Raw genomic sequence first — 22,395 nt, 5'->3', positions numbered from 1 at the left:
TATATTCCTGCAACATCACATTCTGCAGTAGCTGCATGTTCATTAGAGGTGTCTCATGCAATTACTGAACTGCCTTTGTACAGTATCAGCTGGAGGGGAGAAAGGCTGCAGGTTAATATATGCCATCTGTTGAACACCCATTTTGCCTTTGCTAGTACATCTGTAAGACTTCAGGAGGTTTATTTAAAGCACACAGTGTTGGTCACACTATTCCTAATGAAGTTGGTGGGAATTTTCCCACCAACTTCCATAAGAACAGATATGAGACACTGCTTCTGAAAAAAAAAATACATATCCCCTCCCCCCTACAATAAAGCCCAACTTCTAATATAGGAACATGCTGTAATATAAGAAAACTTATTTTGTACATTTATAAGAGCATAAACCAGAATAAAATTTAATATTTATTAGAATTTCTTCCAGTAACAGCATTCAACATCTTAACAAACCAAGCTGTGCAGTCTTAAAAAAATCTAGGATTACAAAAAAGTTAAAACAAGTTGTTCCTTATATTTAATGGCAACAAAGGGGTAATTGTCTATTTAAAAACAAACTTGTCATATAAACAGTATATGTGATTAACATGATATGTAGCTTTCAGAATGGATACACAGTGTATGAATACCAATCTGAATGGAACAGAGGATGGGAACACACTACCCCCTTAAAAATCTCAAAATAGGCTATTTGAAGAAAGGGGAGGGAGGAGGATCTTTCCAGTGAAATAACTTAGCAGATACCACGCAATGGACAAAAAACGCAAGAGTACAGAAGACATTACATGACACCCTCATTACAACACCCCCCTCAAGTCTGGTTATACAGTAAAGTTAGTAAAGTGCATCTTTTCAAGACTTGTCTAGTGAAATAGCTTTTCCAAATATAAAACACAACACAAGACGTGCAGTAACAGTTAAATCATAGTGTAAGTTTTTAAAAACTAATCTTTAACTTTTCATTCACTAAAGAAGAAAAGTTTTAACTGCAGTAGTGTTCACATTATTCTTCGATAGGATGCATCCTGATGTGCTTTTGTTACTTGGCAAATCTTTAAATATGGAGCATAGCAAAATTATGCAGTTTAAGCAAGTGCTTCTCTCAATGTAATACAATTCTTCAATGGCAGAACAGCCACATGCAGCACAACCATGTCAGATTTTGGGAAGCTTTGGTGCACTAACGACGGGATTGGTCTCCTGCAAATACCTTCGCCCTGCACTCTTATAGTCGTAGGTGCAGGTGTGAGTCTCTGCATAGCGGTGCGTTGCACAGAAGTTGTTTCCACATCTGAAGAATCAAGAATATTAGAAGTTACAAGCTTTTAGAAGCTTTTAACTCTCTGACATGCTCGGAGCCCTTTAGCTTAATCATGTCTTGTTCATTTGACATAACTGCTTGGATTCTAATCATCCTTGACTGGTAACATTAACTGGTAGGGTAATCAAAATGACATTTTGGTAACTGAATGTTGCATTTTTGACCCAACAGTCTCTTCAGCTGTGAAGTTAAGCAAATCAGTTCTCCTGGAACCAGCTAGCAAGGTCAAACACACTTATAAATTAAGAAATAAAATAAAAGTCCATCATTCTTTTTAAAGACCTCACACAACATCAGTTGGTAGAATTCAGAGGACAAAACCATGGAACTAAAATAATGGCATCAGGCAAAATCCACATAATGCATTTCAATTCAGAAACACCACAGCATTCAGACCACCAAAATAGAGGTCTAGTTCAGCACAACTTCTGCCTGGCATAAACTCAAATTAGTCATTTGAGATTAATAAATACAGATTTAGTCAGCTGTGAAGACATCAGACAAACTAACTACAGGGAACATGACTTCCTATATGACTGGATAAGGATGCATCTTTCCAATATCAGTTGCAATTTCAATGAGTTAAGATTATGATTTTTGCCTTCAAACTTGACAGCTCAGCAGCTAAGGCTCCTAACAGGAGAAAAGCACACTCTGGATGTTGTATCTGATCTGAACAAGTGCTTTAAGTGGAGACTGAAATTAATGTCCTGTTGCCTGATTATTTGATAAAGTTGCTTCTTGACAGTAAAACAATGACATCATTAAAAATCAGAATTCTCTTGAAATGGATTAAGCATTACTTGTCCAACTTACTGTCTCACTATTAGCCTATAATCCTCTATTTATCTATCTGTCTATCTGGGTTTGTAATAAACTCTGCAGCTGTTCCTGAGGCTTTGTGTGTCTGGTAATAAATTTCCTTTTTCTTTGGTTCTTGGTCCCTTAGTCACCAGTTCTCTCATACGACTGTATTCTCTATTTGGTTGATGTTCCATTCTAGTAAAGGGTCATATGGTTGCTCCTTTTGAAACTAGAACAAATGCTACTCTTGCAGATGTGCAATTTTCCCCCGTTTCTGTGCTTCATTTTTAACCTTAAGCAAGCTGTTTAGTTACTCCTAGAAGAGCTTGCAGCTATTTGCTCAGCAGGAAAGTGTGCAGTGTCCAAAACTGTTTCACAATCAAAGACTGAAGAGTCAGTAAGGAGGCAGTTCCTCACCCTGAAACTCTCCAACACAATTCCCCAATGGCAGAAGTCCTGTTCATTTTGCTGTTGATTGGCATGAACCAAGATCAGCTTCAAATGTAGCGCTCTCAGTGCAGCAGTTCCCAACTACAACTAGCTCACAGGAAATGAAACTGAGAAAAAAGAGCATCTTGTGGGAAACAATACTCTGAGAGCCAAGATCAAAAGAGAAGTGAGGGGGGGTGGTGGTGGTTTTCTTTTTTTTTTACAGTTTGCAGTGATCACCAACAAGCACCAGGTCTCATTGTGTTGTCTGCAAGTCATGGTTTGGAGGACCAGCACTCTGAACTTTTGAGATGCTCTAGATGTTCAAAGGTGACTGAAGTCTCACAAGAAACAGAACACATGTAAAATCAAAAAGTTGTCAAATATAAATTCGTATAAATTCACAAATTGTGCAGATATGTTGTAATAGGGTCAAACCTGAGGGAGGTTTTCTGAAAAACTGTAACAAAACCATTTTTTCCTCAAGTTGTTAATGATACAATTATTGTTGAGAAACTTTGCAGAGCATAAATCTGTAGCAAGTTCTCCCCACGGGAGTATAAAATATCAGCGTTCTTTTTTTTGTAATCGTGTTCTTTATTTCCTGATATCTTGCATTCTGATACTTTACATTTCTTGATTTTCCTGGAAGAACATCCACCTCAACAGCAGAACAGGCACAACATTCCTGAATTTTAATTCCTGGAGTTCTTCTGAACTGAGAATTGCAACCTTTTTGAAGGTTGTCTTTTGATTTGCTACGCTTAAGGAATACCATGCAGCATAGAAAACCTTTTGGTTAACCCAGCTATCAATTTTAAACAACAGCTGGTTATGCGCTCAGCCTACCTGCACTCATAGCTGGTTGCCAATCCAGTTTTCTTGCCACAAAGAAAGCAATGCTTTGTAATTTTCTTTTTTGCTTGAATTGAGCCATTCACAGGTGGAAGATGGGTTGCTTCACCTGCTTTCAGAGGTAGAAAGACAGCAAAGACATTTTATTTTTACTTATTCCTGATCACAAACTAGTTAAATGTTATCCTTTGAAACCCAGATTCATTTTGCATTTCTTAGGATGCTTCAGGTGGAATCCCCAAAGCCTAAACAGAGAGGGGAAAAATCCCAAAAGCTAAAACAGAAAACACACCTCAAGCCTATGAACACCTTTCGAAGAGGCGGCATAATGCAGGACTTAGATTTTTAATTATTTTTAATATTTTTATTTTTTTAATACCTGTTTTTTTTATTTTTAATACCTGTTACAAGTTCATATAAGCAAGAAGTTACAGAAGAAATCAAGAAACACATCTCCTAATGGTCTTCCCAAATGCAAAATGAAAACACATAATGTGATTTGGAAAGCACTGCACACAATGGCTCTCCAAAGAATCAACTGGGCATTCAAGTACTTAGCATCTAGTATATTCAGTAGCTAATAACTCAAGTTTGCCAGATAAATACTGCAACATTTTAAAATCTTGCTGGTACTCCATAATTGCAAGAAAAGTACATAATTTAGACTAAAGGCCTCTATTTAGATACATGGTTTCATAAGGCACTTTGCAGATATTTGTAAGATTTCCGTACTTAATCTACTTTACTTTGACTTTTTGCCCTGTAATTCTTGGTTGTTGCTTTGTAACTGGAGAGCATGTAAAGAAAAGGCATCTTCCTTCCCTCTGTTGAAGCAAGCTCTTTGTCCACAACTTGCTTATGCATATTTACCACACACTAGGACAGTGAAAATGAGCATCACATCCTCTCAAGCATTCTTTCAGTGCTGCTGCTGCTGTGTTTTCAGGATGCTCCCAAAAAGTGACCTCATGAGTTCAGAAGTATCGTTTGCCCAGCGCACCTTTAATCCCAACAGTCATTTCTCAGCTGAGATACAGCAGGCTACATTTAATAGTAACACCAGGCAGTTACTACACATTGCAGTCATCACTACCAACCAGTGCTATCCCCATTGCTATCTAGCATGGAAACTTCCAGGCAATGTTTGTCCACGCTATCAATTTCAGCTAAAAGCATATTATTTCAGGAGTATCACTTAGCCCAGTTTATGAAAACAACAGAGCTTGAAGACAGCCCCCCCGGTGGACCATACTTAAACCAGAAAAACCAATAGACCTGTCCTCACATTTACAGTCCCTACAGCATGTAAATGAAGGACTTGGATAACAAACTGAATCTGTCCTTTGGCCAGTTATACAACAGATCATTACCAGCCACCTCTCTCTCAAGAGCCTGAATGATATGATGACACTAAGTTTGTCTTTCTCGTGTCTGGAACCTTTTGGAAAATACACTTTTGTCTGACATAAGATACACCAGAGGAGCGTCTTCTTCATAGTTCTACCCAAAATGACGCAGATGATAGCAGGGTTCCCCATCATGCAGATGTGGCTATTAGGGTATCCCCTCTTTTACCATAGAGTAGGTAATAGAATCATAGAATGCTTTGGGTTGGAAGGGACCTTTAGAGGTCAAAGGTAAGGACAGACCTGTTTCATTAACTGACTGCCAATTCAAAGCTGCATCCCCAGTTGTGAAACGAAGGCACAACCCATTATTTTAGCAGCTTGTGCTCCCACATCATTACAATTACATCATTTTTCCTGTTGCAGCTGCTATTTGAAGAGCTATCTTCTAGCTCATTCTCTATACCTAGATCTTAAAATCCTGGAATACATGCCAGCCTCTCTTTTCCTAAGGTCATACAGAAAGAAAAGAAAACCTGCAAACTGCAAGTCAAAGGTGTGAAGAAGAAAAGTTGATTGTGCTGAGAATCTTTAGCTCACTGTCTGAAGAGTTTTAAAAGTACTAATCTAGACAATTCCATTCCTCTCAAGAGAATTAATCACATAAGAACCTAATATTTAGGCACAACACATCCATTTTCAGTAGATGTCACGCATTAAGCACTCCACAGTTACCAAGACTAGGGTAGCAAGAATGATGCCCAACACAAATAAATAAAAATCTGCATGATATCAGTTGTCTTCAGCATCCATGCCCTTACTGCTTCCTCCCCACTTTTCTTTTGCCAAATCATTCTGGCTCAGGCTGTAGTCCTAAAGACGATGCTACTGATAAACTCTGCTCTGCTTTTAGTACACTCAGAAGTATTCACAGAACTGACCTTTTCAAAACTTCAGAGCAGAAAGTTGTGTTTATGTCTACAGATGACATGCAGGATTCATTAAATATTAAAAAATCTAGGAAAGAGTCCCATTTATGTCTATGTAAGATCTGGATGACATCTGTATGTTGAAGAATTGCTTAAAATATTAAAAGGTATACCATGCTATAGAAATGTAATACAGCAAGGACTTTGAAAGACATATGCCTTACAAAGATAAATGATTCTTTTCCTCTATGTATGTGATATATCAGAAAGATTAAAGAGTCATCTTCAATTATTATTTAAGTCACATTACTTACCTACTCTTTTCCCTACAGCTGCAATACTTCCATTCATTCCAAGCCCATGCGCAGACTAAAAAAAGAAAATTTCCACAAGGAAATTACTAGCAGATGGAAATTAAATGAAAAGTTAGGCAGTCTGGTATCAGCTTGTTTGAAATCAATGCTGTATCAATCAACGTACCTATGAAGAGTCCAAGAAGACTTCTGTACAAAAAATTAAAATTTTGCAATATAAAGCCTTACTCAAAATGGCTATTTAGTAGTCTCCCCATACTTCACAACACACCAAAACAACAAAATATATTAGAGATCTGAAGCTAGGCACATATGGTGCCAGTCACAGGGCAAACTTTGGAATAAATGACAATTAGTGAGCAGCAGGAGAAGTCAGATGACACTTCAAACACAGACACTCATAATTCTATCACTACATAACTAATAATTTTAGTTGTGAACTGAACCACCACTTTAATTTTTATGAAAAATTAATTCTAGGACCCATTTATATAAACAGACAGTTAAGATACAAACAGGAAATTAGAAAACAGTTTAAGACTATCAGGGATTTAAGTACACGCCCCCCTGCCCATCTGCCTTCCCTGAAAAGACACATAGACACACATATGAAAGTACAGTTTTCATAATGCCAGTACCAGAAAAGACAGGAAAACTTCAATTTATTTGGAAGCTTAGTACTCACTAGAATATATTCAGCAGCTTCATTTGGAGGAGCAGTTTTCCTAAAGCTTTCTTCCTGAAAATGCTGGAGGTTTGTAGGTAGTGCAATACCAGAAGTCCGAAACCTGCCTGTCCCACAGGAACTCTGTAAACCTTCCCTGTTTGCGCTTCGGGCCAGCGAAGCCAGAAATCCTAAGTTACTTACAGAACCCACAGGTTCTTTGGGTGCCTTGTTAGCCACATCTGTGATATCCCTAGCCTCTGCTTTAGAAATTACATCAGGTCTTTTGCCAAGTGACTCTACTTTGACGCTACGAAATCTAGTAGTCCTAGAAAAAGACGAGTCTGCTATACTACGGACTTCCAACGATCGAAGCACGTTTGGAGAGGCTGTAGATCTCAAGTTACCAGCCTCAAAGCATTTGGGTTGTGTTTGCGGTTTCAGAGAACTGTGACGTGCCACTTGCGCTGAATACCGAAGAGGCGACAAAAGCAGATTTTTCTGCGGACTTAATTCACGAGTACTGAGAAGACCAGCTCCCATTGCTGCAGTGCTCAGCACTTTACTAATAGGTTTTCTATGCTGCTCTACAACCTTAGATTCTTCATCTCCATCAGACAGTTCAAGTTCTGGGTTCACCTTTCCTATGTCACGTATCTCACTACACTGTTCAGTGGTGCTTGCTTCTGTTAACAAAGCAAAAGCATCTGTTTCGGGTAGAAGTTTTTCTTCTGCTCCATATAGTTCTACATTTGTTAGATTTGGAAACAAAACAGCATCCTCCTCACTTGTTGAGGTCACATTTTCAGATGCTTTTTCTGAATTTGCAGGCAGAGATGAAACAGGAGTCAGAACACTATTTGTAGGTAGTTTTGCATTTTCTAGTTCAACACGAGATATTTTCGGTGGTAACCTGATGCTACTAACTGACTGAGACCAAGAGTTGCTCTGCCAAGTGTCATCTTCCTTAAGAAAGTCATTAGTTGTGGATGGCATTGTTCTACCAGCAGTGGCCAAAGTAGCCAATGCTGAAAGTGCGTTTTGGGAAGACTCTGAGGGATACGAATTCCCAGGAGGAGGTAGACAGGACTGTCCGATATGGGGGAGCACTCTTAAAAAGCGGTGACGAGCAGCAGCCACTGAGCCACTAGATGGTCGAGGAGCCATTGGAGGACGAGGTTTCACCTTGACAGTTTTCTTAGGCTATTAAAAAAAACCCAAAAACCACACAGAACAACAATTAGTATTTGAATTATGGTTGCATTCAAAGACCTGAGTCATATTCCCAGGAATTCAGACAGTGTAAGGCCAGAAAGGACCAATAATTTTTTCTACTCCCTCATCTGCTACTAGCGATCAAGACTTTACCCCAACATCTGAATAATAAAATCAAAGACTATAATCAGAAAAGGCTTTTTAGTAAATGCACCACATGTCAGAGGAAAAGGGAAGCCAGAATGCCATCAAAGTTATCCAGAAGAGCTTAGGGTCCCAAACAAGATGAACAATGAAAGGAAGTATAATATCTTCACTTTACATCCAGGTAACCTACACAGACATGAACACCAACATAATGTTTTATCTTATAGGTAATCTCATTCTCATATTTAACTTTATAGGCTTTTCAGTTACAGTATTTCTAATGAAGTTTCATTTAAGAGAAACACTGACTTTTACCAGAGCAGTACTGCAAGCCAATGCTGCTTAAAGCATTGGAAGAAAAAACAAAAAAAACCCAAAAAACCCACCCACACAAATAAACCCAGGACCAGTAGTGGATTCTTTGAATGCAGACAGGTAGATCCAAGTAAAGAAAATGCCCCACAGCAGAACATTTATACAGTAGCATTTACTTAAACAACAGATAAGAAATCATCTATCCTTGACTCACTTCACTTCCCAAGACAGCAAAGCATCTGACCTGCTTTTTAGAAAAAAACAGCATTAAGACAGCGCAAGCCATTTTACAATAGAAAAATTTAAGTCACAACTTCACCTTTTTACTCAGATTCATGTTCTCCATCTTTGCCTTGAGTAGTTTCATTTTATTCATAGTAATTGAATTCTCAATAATCTGTTGTCCAGAAGGTGATGCCTCTGTCTCATCTTCATCATCAGCATATAAGTTATAAACTGAACCACCACTGAAAAGAAAATAAAGTCTGTGTTCACTCTCTAATCAAGTAATTTAATTACGTTTTCAATGTAGAGTATTCTCACAACTAGAAAGTCATATCCGTAGTTGATCTGTTGACAAAGCATTATGTAAAACTATGCAAAGACATTTCAAATCCATTCATTTTAGCACATAAGCATTCCTTATTAGATGCTCACACAAAGTGATGATGCTGAAATCATAACATAGCCACGCTTCTGGGAAGTTGTTATACCATATACAGTCGGTTCACACTCACTATATATTTTCCCCACAGAGGGGATATCCAGTTCCACAAATGTCTCCTGAAGGTAGCCAAAGCTGTTAACTGTGTGACTCAGACAACAAGCTGATCAGTTTTCCAATTAACCAGACACTGGCATGGAAGGAAAGTCCAAATTTCTATCCATCCTGAGGGGTGTTCTCACCATAAATGGAAATGGAGGGGTCACCCATGTGGATGTGATATTCTATTTCTCCTTTTCAAAATAAAAAAAAAAAACAAAACAAAAAATAAAAAAAGGATCAGTTTAGGTTTCCAAAGAGTCTCACATTTGGAAAAAAATTAAACAGATTAGAATTGCTAGACCCAAGACAAAATATTTTAACTCAGTAGTCACTGGAAATTTATAGCATCACATTGCCTTTTTCCATTCCGTATTCTAACAGAATGCAAAAACTCAGTATTTTCCACAGTCGGTATCTGACTTGTTTTTCCTATGAAGCACTAATCACTAACACACATCCAACATTTGACAGTGAAATGAAAGAACCATTAGGATTGTCCAATTCATTACAAACTGATGCATTTTCAACACTGTATATAGTACATTTTAAAGAGTGTTTTAGTTCTTCCATTAGGCTGTCAGCATCTAGAAATCATGACAATCAAAATTCCCCTATGTTCATACAAATGTCTTAGTAGATTTAACTAAAGGATCTACTCTCCGAAAGACACCAAGGAAGAACTAAAGGTCATGAGAAAGTCAGTACCAAAAAAACACCCCGAAAAACCCACTTTCACTAATTAGAGCTGGCATCTTACCTGATTCTTGGAAATACTCTGCTGCCCTTAGTCAAGAGTCAGTATTTTTGCACTGACTCTCCAAAACCATTTCCTAAAATGTAGCAAAATTCCAAAGGCAGCACAGCTGGGAGACAAATCTTTAAGAGCAAGATGGCAGCAAATTCAAAACAAGAGTCAGCAAAACAGTCCAGTCATTTCTTACCAAAAGCTAAACAGCTCCACGTGGGGACAGTCAGTATGCATATTACATACCTCTCCTGGTAAAGATTCAACACTAAAGAATCATTTCAGAATTTCAACTCTGCAAAGACTTAAGTCACCAACTCAAAACAATTCCTTCAAGGTAAAGACAGAAAGAAAAGTGATGTGTCTCACATGTTTGGTTGTTTTTTTGTTTGGTTGGTTTTTTAATCAAAAAAAGAATTAACCTGTTTCTTGCATTTTCTGGCTAGACAGGAGCCAAAAAACACTAAAAAAAAAAAAAGGAGTTACAAAAGGATTTTTTTGCTTTAAAGTGATTGTAAAATTGTAAAAAAAAAAAAAGAAGTTTGTTCTTGATACTTTTAGCCCATTTTCCAATGAGTAAATTTCAAACTTACTTTGTCCACAGGTGCCAACATGGCTTAAAAATGATCAGCAGCTTGTTAAAACACTTTTGACACCAGTGCCTGCCAGTCCTCCACCACAACTTCAAAAACTTTCTTTTAATCCAGAGACAATAATCATTGTAAGAATTTACACCTTGTCAAATTTTAACCATTAAGTTAAGCACAGATAAAATAAAATGATCTGGAGAACTATAAAACCAAAACCCAAAACAACGTCCCATTTGTGAAATGCAGTCACTAAATTCTGCTCCACACATAAGCAGTGTGAGAAAAGCTGATAAGTGCCTCAAGATGCTCAGCCACCAGTATACCTACACAGATAAACACATTTAACTGTCAGTGCAGAAAACACTAGCATTCAGAGCAATTCATAGCCTTCTCTATAAAGATCAAATGAAAAGGTCTGATTTGTTTCCATTCTCTCCTCCTTTTGCTACTTTTTCCATTTCCCACAAAGTCTGACCCAGCCATAACAACAAATTAAAAAATAAAGATTTCTGCCCCCCCCGCCCACCACCCGGCTTCCCCACCAAATTACCATCTGCCTTAGCAGAAAAGCTAATAAATGAACTCCCATAGACAGCACAGAGGAAGAGAAACAGCTCGAGCTGAATGTTTTTAACTCAGGCGGCTTCCAACCTAACTGGATCACTTGACTGGTGACAGCATGTTTCTTAAGCATAATGTATTTGACTTTTATACATGCTGTTGTGCTCCGAAACGCTATCAAGATGCCTTGCAAGAGCCAAAAGAGTGTGGTTTATTCCTCCGGTTTGCTACATTTAGCCAATCCCAAATAAATTACTATTTAATCTACAGACTAGGATTACCTAATTGAGAAGTACTAAGAATTTCAGACAACTGCCCATGCTAGTTTTAAATGGAAAAAAAAACATTGTCACACACACACACAAGAATTTGAACATGCAGGCAAATACTAGGGATCCCATTATACTGAAAAAAAAGAAGTTCAAGCTCCTTCTGACAACTTCTTGCATCAACTCACAGTATAGCATCCACAGTCCTAGCTTTGGATTAGTGTGGATGTTCTCTGGATTTAAAAGGTAAAAGGGAACAGTTTGGCAATAGGCAGGGTGTCAGTGAGAACAACAATTACATCTGCCTGCTCCTCTTTCCAGAAGTGTATCTAGGCCAATGCAGCAGCAAGGTTCTCAGTTCTTACTGATGATGGTGGTTTTTACCTACTTCAAATCTACAACACAATACCATATGTGGCCATTTACAGAAAAAGAGTGCAGGGGCTGAAAGGTCACAGATCTAAAGTATTTGTATCTTTCCTCTTTCCCTTCAGTAATTGTATATCAAACACTAGCTCTTTCTACTCTGTGTAACTATATGGGAATTCAACCTTGATATTTCATTCAGCCTGTAGTTTTTAAGTACAGATCTCTTATAAAAGTTTCTAAGAATAGTATCACTCTGAACCCACTGAATCACACTGAATATAAACCCAGTACAAAGCTCTTGCTTTCACTTCGCAAACAGGAACAAGAATAGTTACTTAAAACAGTGCAAGCCTTAGCCTCAGAGAAAATGCAGCTAGTCCCCAGAACAGGGACTCCTTTCCTTACAGTTGTACGAATATTAAGTTCTTCAGGGGATTAAAACAAACACTACCCAAAAGCTGCAGCGTGAAGACAGAATCTAATAATTTTTAATAGCTATTACCAATTTTGATAGCTTTAGGAAAAAGACTAGTAATCTGTTTACTACAATGTAGTAGCTTAAGTGACATACTTGCTCTTCTGACAGTAACAGTACATTGATTCTGTGGCAGTGATTGAGACAAGTTTGGTATCTCAACAGTAGCTAATCTGAGGCCTAATTATGTCCAAAGGCTAGGTCTATTGGTAATTATTTCAGTATACTTAAAACCAAACCAAAACCCCAAACCAAAACATCAGCCCCCCCCAGTTTCTCTGAAACTTCAGACAAACCCTCTCAGGATTTTGCACTGCCAATTTACTATCTTCCTAACTAATCATTTGGTCAAGTCATATCCACATGAAAAAGAAAGTTTATGCTGTGAACAGAGAAATGTTTATAAAAATAAACAAATGCCTTAAGATGGAAGAGAAAGCTTTTAATATCTTTATTGCCAAACTGACTCTCCTGTGAAATGTTCCCTTTTAGAAAGGGCTGGAATGTTGAGAATTGCCTCAAGCACGAGGTCAGCTTTATCTCACTCTATTGACACACACAGTGACAGACGACTGGTCAGCACGACCACTGACCACAAAGCACTACTGTATTGTTAGGCCACCCAGTTACAGCATTTCAGTACCGCTTAGTGCATAATTCTTGCAATATTCCAGATATGTTCCAAATATTCTCTTGACAAATTCAACAAATAAAGCTGAAAATTATACAGCACCCCCCTTTTGAAGAATAACATAAAGATTAAAACCAACTTTACCTCAAAGATTCAGATAATGGTGTTAAAGTGCCATCTCCCCGATCTACCACACGAAAGAAATTCAACTGATCTCCTTCTCGATATACTAAGAAGGTAACTTGTTTATTGGATGGCCCTTTCTCCCAGATCTCATCTCTACTGGGATCCATGTATTCAGCCATTTCCCTGATAGGGTCTTCCACAGGAACTACAATGAGAAAAAACAGAATAAAACCAAATTATTATTTTGATCACCTTTGACAGCTCAGCTCAATTTACAATGGGAATTCCCAACCTAGAAGATATGCTGAGTGTTTTCCAAGTGAAAATTATCAAGGCGATTTCTCCATTTTCATTCCTCTATAGATGATCCACATAACCAAGTTTATCATCAGACTGAACCAATGCCTGATTCTTACTAAGCAGACTTTAAAAACTATTTGTATAATGACATTACAGTACCATTTTTTCTGCAGGTGAAGAATTACTGATTTTAAGACTTGATGATTCTATATATACAAATATACGTTAAACTAAGGGTAAACAAAATGAAAAGGACGGTGTACTTGGTATGCTAAGGAAGAACAGATGGAAAAAATCCCTCCGTTTTTGTTAAGTATTTTTCCAATTAATTTGGAACTGAAGTCTGCTCATCTAAAATGCTTAGCTAAGAAAAGCTGTTTACAGTTATAAGATGTTGCATGAAAACCATTATTTTTTAACTGATTAACACATACCTCTTCTAGTGTTAATAGGTCCACCTCGCATAGCCAGAACTAACTTCAGAGTGCAGCCTTCTGAAATGCTGTAAATAACAATACATAAATTTTGTAGCATTCTCTATTGCTTATGCTAACAGTAATTTAGAAACATTCATTGCAATTTTATTCTATACTTACTTATAATCATTCAAACAATAGTCATCCTTCAGCTCTGTATTATTCCAAATTAAGTGCTGCTGAGAGACAGGAATACCTAAACAAAACAAAAAAACAAACAAAAAAAGAGTATTAAAATTGGAGCTTGGTGGGAGGGCTTTTGGGGAGTTTTGCTTTTTGAAGAATGTGGGGGTAATGGAGGAGAGGCGAGAAAGAGAGTCACAGTGGAAAGAAGGAAGCAAGCAGGTCAAGGACAGTCACTTGAGCAGCCTTCAGTCATGATATCCAGCCTCCCAAACAGTTACTAAGACCAAAGTGAAGGTTTTCAGCAGGCTTGTGCTCACACTCGGAGTTCAATCTTTTGGCTCAACAAGGGGTCTGTAGAAGCATTCAATTGCTTCAGGCTTATTGAATACTTGCTCTTTTCCAGTCATCAGATGAGGGAGGTTTTTTCATGTTATCTATACTTCAGAGCTTTGTGTCTACTGACAGAAAAAACTTCTAACTCAGAACTGCTGAATAATTTAATCACAGCCTGATATTCTGTATTACTCACAATAAAGACAAGGTTGCATTAAGGTTACTGGTGGCAGCTCTATTACAGTAAAGACAACTGTATATGTGTTTTTATCACTGCTTCATTTGGAACCTGAAAGTTCACATGTGCAACACAGTATCACAGCAGTTAGTCAAACTTTGTAGTACAAACACTTTTATTTTGTTGTGGGTGTTCTTTAGGCCATCAGAATATTTTATTACTTATACCCAGCAATACTCATTTTCAACTCAAGTTCTGGGACAGATTTACCTAACTATCTTTTGTTAAAAGGAAGTAAGCATACTTATATATTTCTCCTGTATTAAAAATCTATATTCTACACAATTATTAACTTTGTTTCTTTTTGCCTGCATAGTCAACTCATTTAGATACAGATGTAATATACAGTAAAGATAATAAGCATAAGCTGGTACAACCTGAGGTCTTCACACATTTTTACTAGAATACTGCACAGTAAGACTTCCCAAAATACATCTGCTGAGAGGGGAACACAAAGATCAGAGCCTTCCAGGTGGTTTCCAAAGCCATATCAGCTTCCCAAAGCTTGCAAGTACTTAGCAAGCTGTGGCAAAAGGTCGGTTAGGTGGCCCCTTCCTAGCTGGAGGAAGGGCACAAAAGCCACAAACACACATCACCAGCAAGGAAGAAAAGGGGGCCACATTCTAGTGAAAGTCCAAGCAGATTCAACAGGCAAGCAGGAGACATGCTAAGTGGACATCCTTGTGCAGAAGAGGAAGTGCACTTTGGAGGAACTGTCATTGTTATTATTTAAGTTTTAGAGAAGATGACAGTTTCCTTTTCTCACCGCAGCTCCCATCTAGATCTTCTCTTTTATGAATGACCAACACAACTTTAGTTCACTTGGATGGCGTTTAACGTGAATCTTGTATCCTCTGCAATCCACAAGATGTTTATAAGGGGAATATGCTCATATAGTAGACTAACATAATTGCTACTACACTGCCAACTATTTAATAACTGGTTATTGGTTATGTTTCAAGGCTGCAGCGTAAGCAAAACAAGAACAAGCTGGCAACAGCCAGTGAGTCTACAGTGAAGTTCTTTTCTGTGTTGTTTTGCAGTCTTCTGATTACAAACAGTCATTACTGTCTGCATTTGTTATGGTTTCAGCAGCCTCCAAGGAGCAATTTCCAATTACTTTGATAAACTGAGAGATTATTTGTTAAAAAGGCTGGCTTGCAACTGACAGTACTGCAGTGAAACATGTTTTTGTTCATTTAACAATAACAATGTATTTTTGATGAAATGAACAGATGAAAAGGCTGTACTCTGCTGTAATAGGAAACAGACAAGTCTTTATTACTAATTCCCTTTTATGCTGCTTTCTAAAAATTCTGTATTTATACCTGGAGGAAATGGTATGTGCGTTACAGGTTCAGGTGCAGGAAAATATGCATCAGCTGTCCCTTTTCTGGATTATAGTAAGGCTTTCTTGAGGAGACATTTGAGCATGAGATCAGCATGTAAAATTGGCAACAATAATGAGAACCTCGAGATACCCATCCACTACCCCCTCTCCCGAAGCAGCACAGGACTGTATCACTGGCCTGCTCTAAATCGGTACAGAGAAGAGAGGAAAGAAGGGCAATAAGCTAAACCTCAACGCTCAAATGGAAGTGGGCTAGCCAGGTGATGCCATAGGAGGACAGAAGAGTCTGCAGACTGCCTATTGAAATGGCTGCAGATGTGCTGACAATCTGACCTACTAAAATGGGGGGAGGAGAGCAGGGAAGTAGGTACTCTATCCTGTCTCTGAATCAGTGTTTCAGATACACCCTTAAGCTTCACTCCTTTACTCATCTTTCTGGCATGCTAAGTAGGCTCACCAGAGAAACTGATGTGGTCAAGTCTGACCCAGAAAACCCCTGCAGATTTCAGAAGAAACTTGATTTTATGTTGTAGGTAGAAGGTTACCATGTTTAAAAAACACCGCAAACATTTCAGAGTCAAAGTTCAAACAGTGTACTTATCTTTCATCCAATGTTGAAATTGAGTTTCTTAAACATTTATTTTTTGTTCCTGCTTACAGAGAGGCTGGGCTGACAGTCTTATTTTCCCGCACAAACTAGCTATGCTGGGGAAGAGGTGCAAAGGTTCACCACTTAACAGCAGCAGGACCGGTTTTCGCAACTGTCACCCCCCCCCAGCTTTCATTTGCATGATAGTAAGCTAACGTTAGTATAAATGGTGGTCAGTACTGACCTACTCTTTATCCTAGGGACTGACAAAGAGGAGACTGTAACAACAGCAAGTCACCAGTAACTGAATACAGGCCCACAAAATTTCCTGACAAAGGTGACCTTACTTACACCTTCCAGATGCTGCTCTAACCATCTGACCTGGGCACAGGCTTGATTTGCAGGAATGTTTTCCCAGCTCAAACAAGGCATACGCTTAAAAAAAAAAGCTTCATGAACTTCTAGTCTCTTACCAGCACAGTAAACAAGCAAATGACAAAGCAAACAGGAGACATAGAGGAATAGTAGACAGAAGAAAAGCAAGATTGGTTCTGTTAAAAGCTCTTTACACTTGTGCAATCCACTTACTCCAGCCCTGACAGAAGCATAGCTATTTTCTCTAACACAAGTAGTAATAAATATCATTATGACATACTCTGAATTCACAGAATATTGAAAGAAATACAACAACCAGAAGTCCGCTTGATATTCATCCCGTTCTTTTCACTTAAGGTGAAGCTGCTGTGCATAAGCAGCAAAATAATGACAGCAAAAAGACCAAAGAAAAATAACAACTCTCATGATGAATTGAGAGTACACACACGTACAACAACAAAATCATTGTTGCATCTGTTGCTCCCTGCTGAACACAAGCATTCCAAATTAAGATGTACTCTGAAAGCTAGTTCTGTTTTCCCCCTTTACAATAACACAAGAATATAAGAACACCTAAATTTTCGTCTAAAAAGGTAGATGATTCCACATACACTGATCATAAAATTCAGTTGCAAGGAGTCATTGAACAAACCATGACTGAGTTGTTTTTATTTTAAAGCTAGCGACGTAAAGAAAGGGCTTAGCTCTCCATACTGCAGAATGCAAATTAATTCCCGCAACTTGTTGATAATAATACCATGAAATCCCAAACCCCACCTTCTCCCTTGAGACTCAATCCTATCTTACTGAACAAACATGTTTACAGGTATTGTCTATGGTTCCTTAACAGATGAAAAAATTAACCACTAATAGGAATACACTATCTGAATGTTCCTTCTATAAAAATCAATATAATAATTGTTGTTTCCAAATGAAGAATAGTAAAGTTTGTCCAGCCCAGCAGCTACAAAGACTTGTGCAATGGAGGAAGCAAGAAGACAACTTCTCATTTAAAAAAGAAAAAACTATTTCCCCCTTCAATGAAATCCTGCTATTTTTAAGTACCATTCATGTGTTAAAGCTCAGTCTTTCATGTCACCTTGAAACTCAGGTACCATCCTATCCATGTCCATCAACACATGATCCTGCTTTCAAATACAAATAATCAACAACAAGTAAAAACAATGGAGTAGGTAGGTAGTACTGCTGGCAACACTATGCTATGCTGCTGGCTGTGTGTATTCTAGCTTCTGTACCACCAGTAGAGACAAAAGGAGCTATTTCTTCTCCAGCATACCATTTTAAAAGGCTCATGCAGTGAATCTGAGACCAGGAGCAATTTACCGTAGGTGGCTCCGGAGTTAACATTATAACAAATCTAAGTTTTTGGACACCAAGTGCTTACTTCGCATGGAACATATCCGAGGACAAATGCCTGGATCTGATCCAAACACACATCAGATCTTCTTTAACTTCAGTTTACAAGTAGACTCGCACTGAAATTTCAGATGCATTAGAACCCATTAATAAATTTTTACCATATTATTTATTCACTAACACCAACTGGAAACAGAAGGCTGGAGATCTAGAGCTCGCTCTTAGTAAGGTACCAATGTTTACTACAGCTGTCTAAACAAACCCTTTCCACATCAGATCATTAAACAGGCACTAAGAATGACAAACAGTATCAGAAGTATACAAAATTCCTAACATGCCATCCATATTCTCCTTTCTTATTACAGTGCAGACAGTCTGCAGCTATTGATACTCCAGTTGTTGACAAAGATCCATTCATTTTGATTTAGTTTTATTATTAGCCCCTTACAATTAGAGGCATTGGCAACATTTGAACAAATTTGTTAACTTCTGATACAAATCCAGATGTTGTGCTTGGAGATCTCAAGTCTCAGATCATTTTCCCAAAACTTGCCTTTTTGTATGCTTACATACCATCATCCTCAACACCCAAATGAGTCCATGGAGACAATACGCATATTAGGGACCCTGTATAGTCTCCCAACAGTGTAGGAGGCATTCTCTAGCCAGTACAGCTTAAATGAGAGAAGTTCACATCCCGTGAAAGTTGACACGATACAGTAAGTGAAAAACAGCAGCAGAAACAGGAACAGATGTAAGCTTTCTGCTTCTCATGCTAAACCACGACAGCAAAATTACTTCAGGATTTCCACTCCACCTGGGTGATTCATTGCTTGAGCTTGTGCACTGTAATAGGAACTTCGTCACTGAAAAGTTGTTGATTATTTTTTTACATGCAATAGCAACCCCAAATGCAACATAAAATTACGTTGTCACTGTGTCTGTCCCCTTCATACTCAGCTGAACAATCTGTTTTCACTCTGCCTCCTATAAATCGGGACACTACAGATATTTTAACTCTATTCTGGAGTATCAAGGTATCTAAACTGACTTCTAACAATTCAATGATAAGCACCAGTGAACTCTTATCTTCCATGTTTCAATGAAATTTACTTATTCAGTCTATACAGCAGGCACCTAAGCCATTAATTACCTTATCATCCTATGAACTACAACATGCGAACAAAATTCTGAATAAGCAGTATTATAACTTTATTACTGAGCTGTTCTTCTAATAAGAAATTATTATACTTTTGTAAGCTAGGCACACCCCGCCTACAATAATAAGCTGTAGGTATCATTCAGTATGTCTATGTGCAATCTCCCGTTTTGGACTACAAGAAATTCAAATTCCTCTTCCTTACACCTCCCACTGGTCTCTTCATGTATCCTTTGAAGTGCGCTTCTTCATCTATACCATCCAGATAGCCTGCCTTCTCCTGTACTCTATTGCTTACGTTCCCTTTTAATTCACACTTAGTTAGCATTCTATCAGATATCTGCTTAGATCTCTCCTACGCCTATATTCAGTCATGGAGAAGAAAAACCCTTTCCTTTTCTTGTTTCACTTCTAGCCTGCAGGAACATCTCAACACATTCTCTGACTTGTGATTAATTATGACCCTGTCCACAGGAAACAAAAGCATATCCACATAGCTGCACACTGATATAAACTCTAGTTATCTGCATGGTGGAGTTTCTACTAAGTGACCTTACAAGCAAAAAGTCACCCCTATTGTTGCAATGCTTCTGTGTTTTAAGACTTGCACCAGCTACGTTTTTCCCATCCATTAGCACAGTTTTTCATAAGAGGAGGAGAGTATCTTAGATTCAAGTCTAAAGCATCATATTACATCTCCCAGAGGGTTGGTTCCACACAGACAGAAGCATGAAAAACATGTACAGGTATACTGGAGAAAGAGAGGATCCCTTTTCTTAAAATTAGCAACTCTGGTACTCTCAGCTTGTGCAGCTACACAGTTCTTTAACTCCTCCAAAGTGAGAAAGAAGATGCAATGCTGCAAAGTAGCTAAAGTATCTATACATACATATTTCAAATCACATTCTTTCATGCAAGATCATTCTCATCGTAGAGGGAAATGGGTGAGAGAGGACTAACCTACATCTTTTCTCCTTGCATTAGCACCAGGACTGGCCTCATAACTCAAGGGAGGTTTTCACTTTACAAGAGGTGCCAAGTTAATCACTTTAAGATAAAGCATTGCTCAGCCAGACCTCTACCAGCAAAAAAGATCACTCACCTAAAGAAAATTCAAATCAGTAACTTCAAGCTGTCTTTGGGGTTTGCCTGCGCTGCAGTTGCTCTTGTGCTGCAGTACCATAAACAAACCACAAACTGACTAACCTAAGAAGCAACAGCCATAGCACCTAATTTAAAGTATGCTCAAGCAGTTGCAATATGGACATACTGCAAGACTTCAGTTTATAACCTTGCTAGTTAACAAACAGCTTAGAAAATCAACACCAAAAATACTATATCCTATATAATACCAAAACAATCAACGATTTACCATAGACTTTTAAAGATATATTTTCATAATAATACACACACAAAAAAAAGAGCAAAAATACTAATTCCAGTGAAGTCTAAACCATGAACTGATAGGAAAAGGAAAGAACAGAAAATCAACCCAATTCCAATTAAACCTAAGCCATAAACTGAGTGCCTAGCCTATATGTATTACTGAACAAGTCACTTAAATGAACTGGTTTGACTTTAGCAATTTGTAAAACAAGACTTCCTCTAAAGCAATAAAGTTTACACTGAAATAAGAGAGAATAGTACCTTCCAGTCTTTGAATTTTAGCTTTCACAGAAATAACTGTTTCAAAGGGGGAAACGTGCAGTTCAAAGCATGTTCCTGTGAGCGTTTCAATGAAGAGCTCCATAGTTTCATAAAAGGGAAGCTTGTAGTGAAACGGTCCCATATTATCTTCATTGAAAAAAGGAGGCTCTTTCTTGTTGGCCATTACAAAGGATTTACAACTTCTTTGTAAGAAGATCTGTCAGGAAACTACATTCCACTTCTAGCCAAGTCAGCTTTGAGGACAGGTGTGGTGCATTGCTGTTCATGTTTGGGATTTTTCACCTATAAAGCAAACAAGCATAGTTCTAACAACATCTGAACGCAGCTGTTAAGGAGAGTTTCAATTTATTCTTGATGAACAATAATACAGCTATTAAGAAGCAGTAAAACAGTACCTAGCTCATGCAACAGATAACCACGACCGATATCGGTAACATCGTAGCGTTAGGGTTCTAGTTTCAGACAACATCCCAGGTCCTACCCGTTACCTTTTTACTTTTGTTTTCACGAGCGACACGACAGCCCGACCTGCGGTATTAACGCCCAAAGCCTCCCGACAAGGGCCGAGCCCTCAGCAGGGTCACAGCTGGAGAAAAACTCCAGAGAGACATAAAAACAGGAGGGACTCGTCCGGTCTCGGGGAAGGCAGAGGAAGAGGCGGCAGCTTTGCCCCCTCGGCAGCGCCCCGGTCCCGGTCCGCCCCGGGGCGGCAGGCCGGGCCCCGGCCAGCAGAGCCGAGCGCCCGCAAACAAAGGAGCGAGAGCAGCTGCCCCCCCCCCCCCCCCCCCCCACCACCGCGCCTCGGGGCGGCCTCACACCGCGGGCGGGACGCGGGGCCCCGCCGCCCGTGCCCCCAGCCCACCCGCGGGGGGAACCTCCCCCGCCTTCCCTCCAGGGACGCCCCTCACGCCGGCGGGGCCGGCGGAAGGACGGGGTTGGAGCACTGCCCCTCTCCCCCGCCCCGGCCGGCGCTCCCGCCGCAGGGTCCCTGAGGGGACAGCGGCCCCGGGGACCGCCGAGCCGGTCCGCGACGGGAGGAGGGAGGGTGGGGCCTCATCTCACCTGCCGCCGCCGCCGCCGGGCCCGCTCGGGGGGAGACGAGCCTCCTCTCCCCCCGCGCAGCCCCGCCCGCCGCCCCTCACAGGAGCTCGCCAGCGCCGGCGAGCCTCGTGGAGCGGGCGGGGGAGCCGCCGCCGCGGGAGAGGTGTACGAGCCGCCGGCCGCCCGCCCCGCCGCTCGCTCCCCGGCAGCCTCCGCGCCTACCTAGCCTTTATGACATCCCCGCCAGTCGTCCTCCCACGGGCCAATGCGACGCCCGTTCTCATGCAGGTCGCCCAATCAGCTCCCTCGAGGGGCGGTGGTCCCGGCGGCCTCAGAGGCGGGTGCCCGCCGGGCCGCGGCGCGCTGCTCTCGCTTGTTGTGGTCGTTAAGACGTGGGGCGGCGGAGCGGGCGGGGAAGGACCCGGATGCAGCGGCCCCACGGCCAACAACGGCGGCCATGTGACAGCCGCCCGGGGGGGGCGCGGTGTCTCCTGG

At 39.8% G+C, this 22,395-nt stretch overlaps 1 protein-coding gene across 5 annotated transcripts; it reads right to left on the bottom strand.

The window, feature by feature from the left end:
* Positions 1 to 422: 422 nt before the first annotated feature.
* Positions 423 to 22,192, bottom strand: ZFAND4 (zinc finger AN1-type containing 4). Of its 5 annotated transcripts, XM_075717572.1 has the most exons (10): positions 22,123 to 22,192; positions 20,839 to 21,141; positions 13,764 to 13,839; positions 13,602 to 13,669; positions 12,886 to 13,072; positions 8,655 to 8,802; positions 6,680 to 7,861; positions 5,995 to 6,049; positions 3,400 to 3,514; positions 423 to 1,287 (listed from the first exon to the last, which is right to left on the bottom strand). In XM_075717572.1, exons 2-10 carry the CDS (start codon positions 21,020 to 21,022, stop codon positions 1,152 to 1,154), a joined length of 2,151 nt encoding a protein of 716 aa, XP_075573687.1. In that variant the 5' UTR covers positions 21,023 to 21,141; positions 22,123 to 22,192; the 3' UTR covers positions 423 to 1,151. The 5 variants fall into 5 exon arrangements, with proteins under 5 accessions (XP_075573687.1, XP_075573689.1, XP_075573688.1 ...); XM_075717574.1 differs by lacking the exons at positions 423 to 1,287; positions 5,995 to 6,049 and having other exon boundaries at positions 3,450 to 3,517; XM_075717573.1 differs by lacking the exons at positions 423 to 1,287; positions 3,400 to 3,514; positions 5,995 to 6,049 and adding an exon at positions 6,050 to 6,183.
* Positions 22,193 to 22,395: the final 203 nt, after the last annotated feature.

The sequence above is a fragment of the Pelecanus crispus genome, chromosome 10 (assembly GCF_030463565.1).
Source record: "Pelecanus crispus isolate bPelCri1 chromosome 10, bPelCri1.pri, whole genome shotgun sequence".
NCBI classification, from domain to species: Eukaryota; Metazoa; Chordata; class Aves; order Pelecaniformes; family Pelecanidae; genus Pelecanus; species Pelecanus crispus.
The sequence above is the reverse complement of the archived record's forward strand: the minus strand, read 5'-3'. Positions and strand labels throughout refer to the sequence as shown.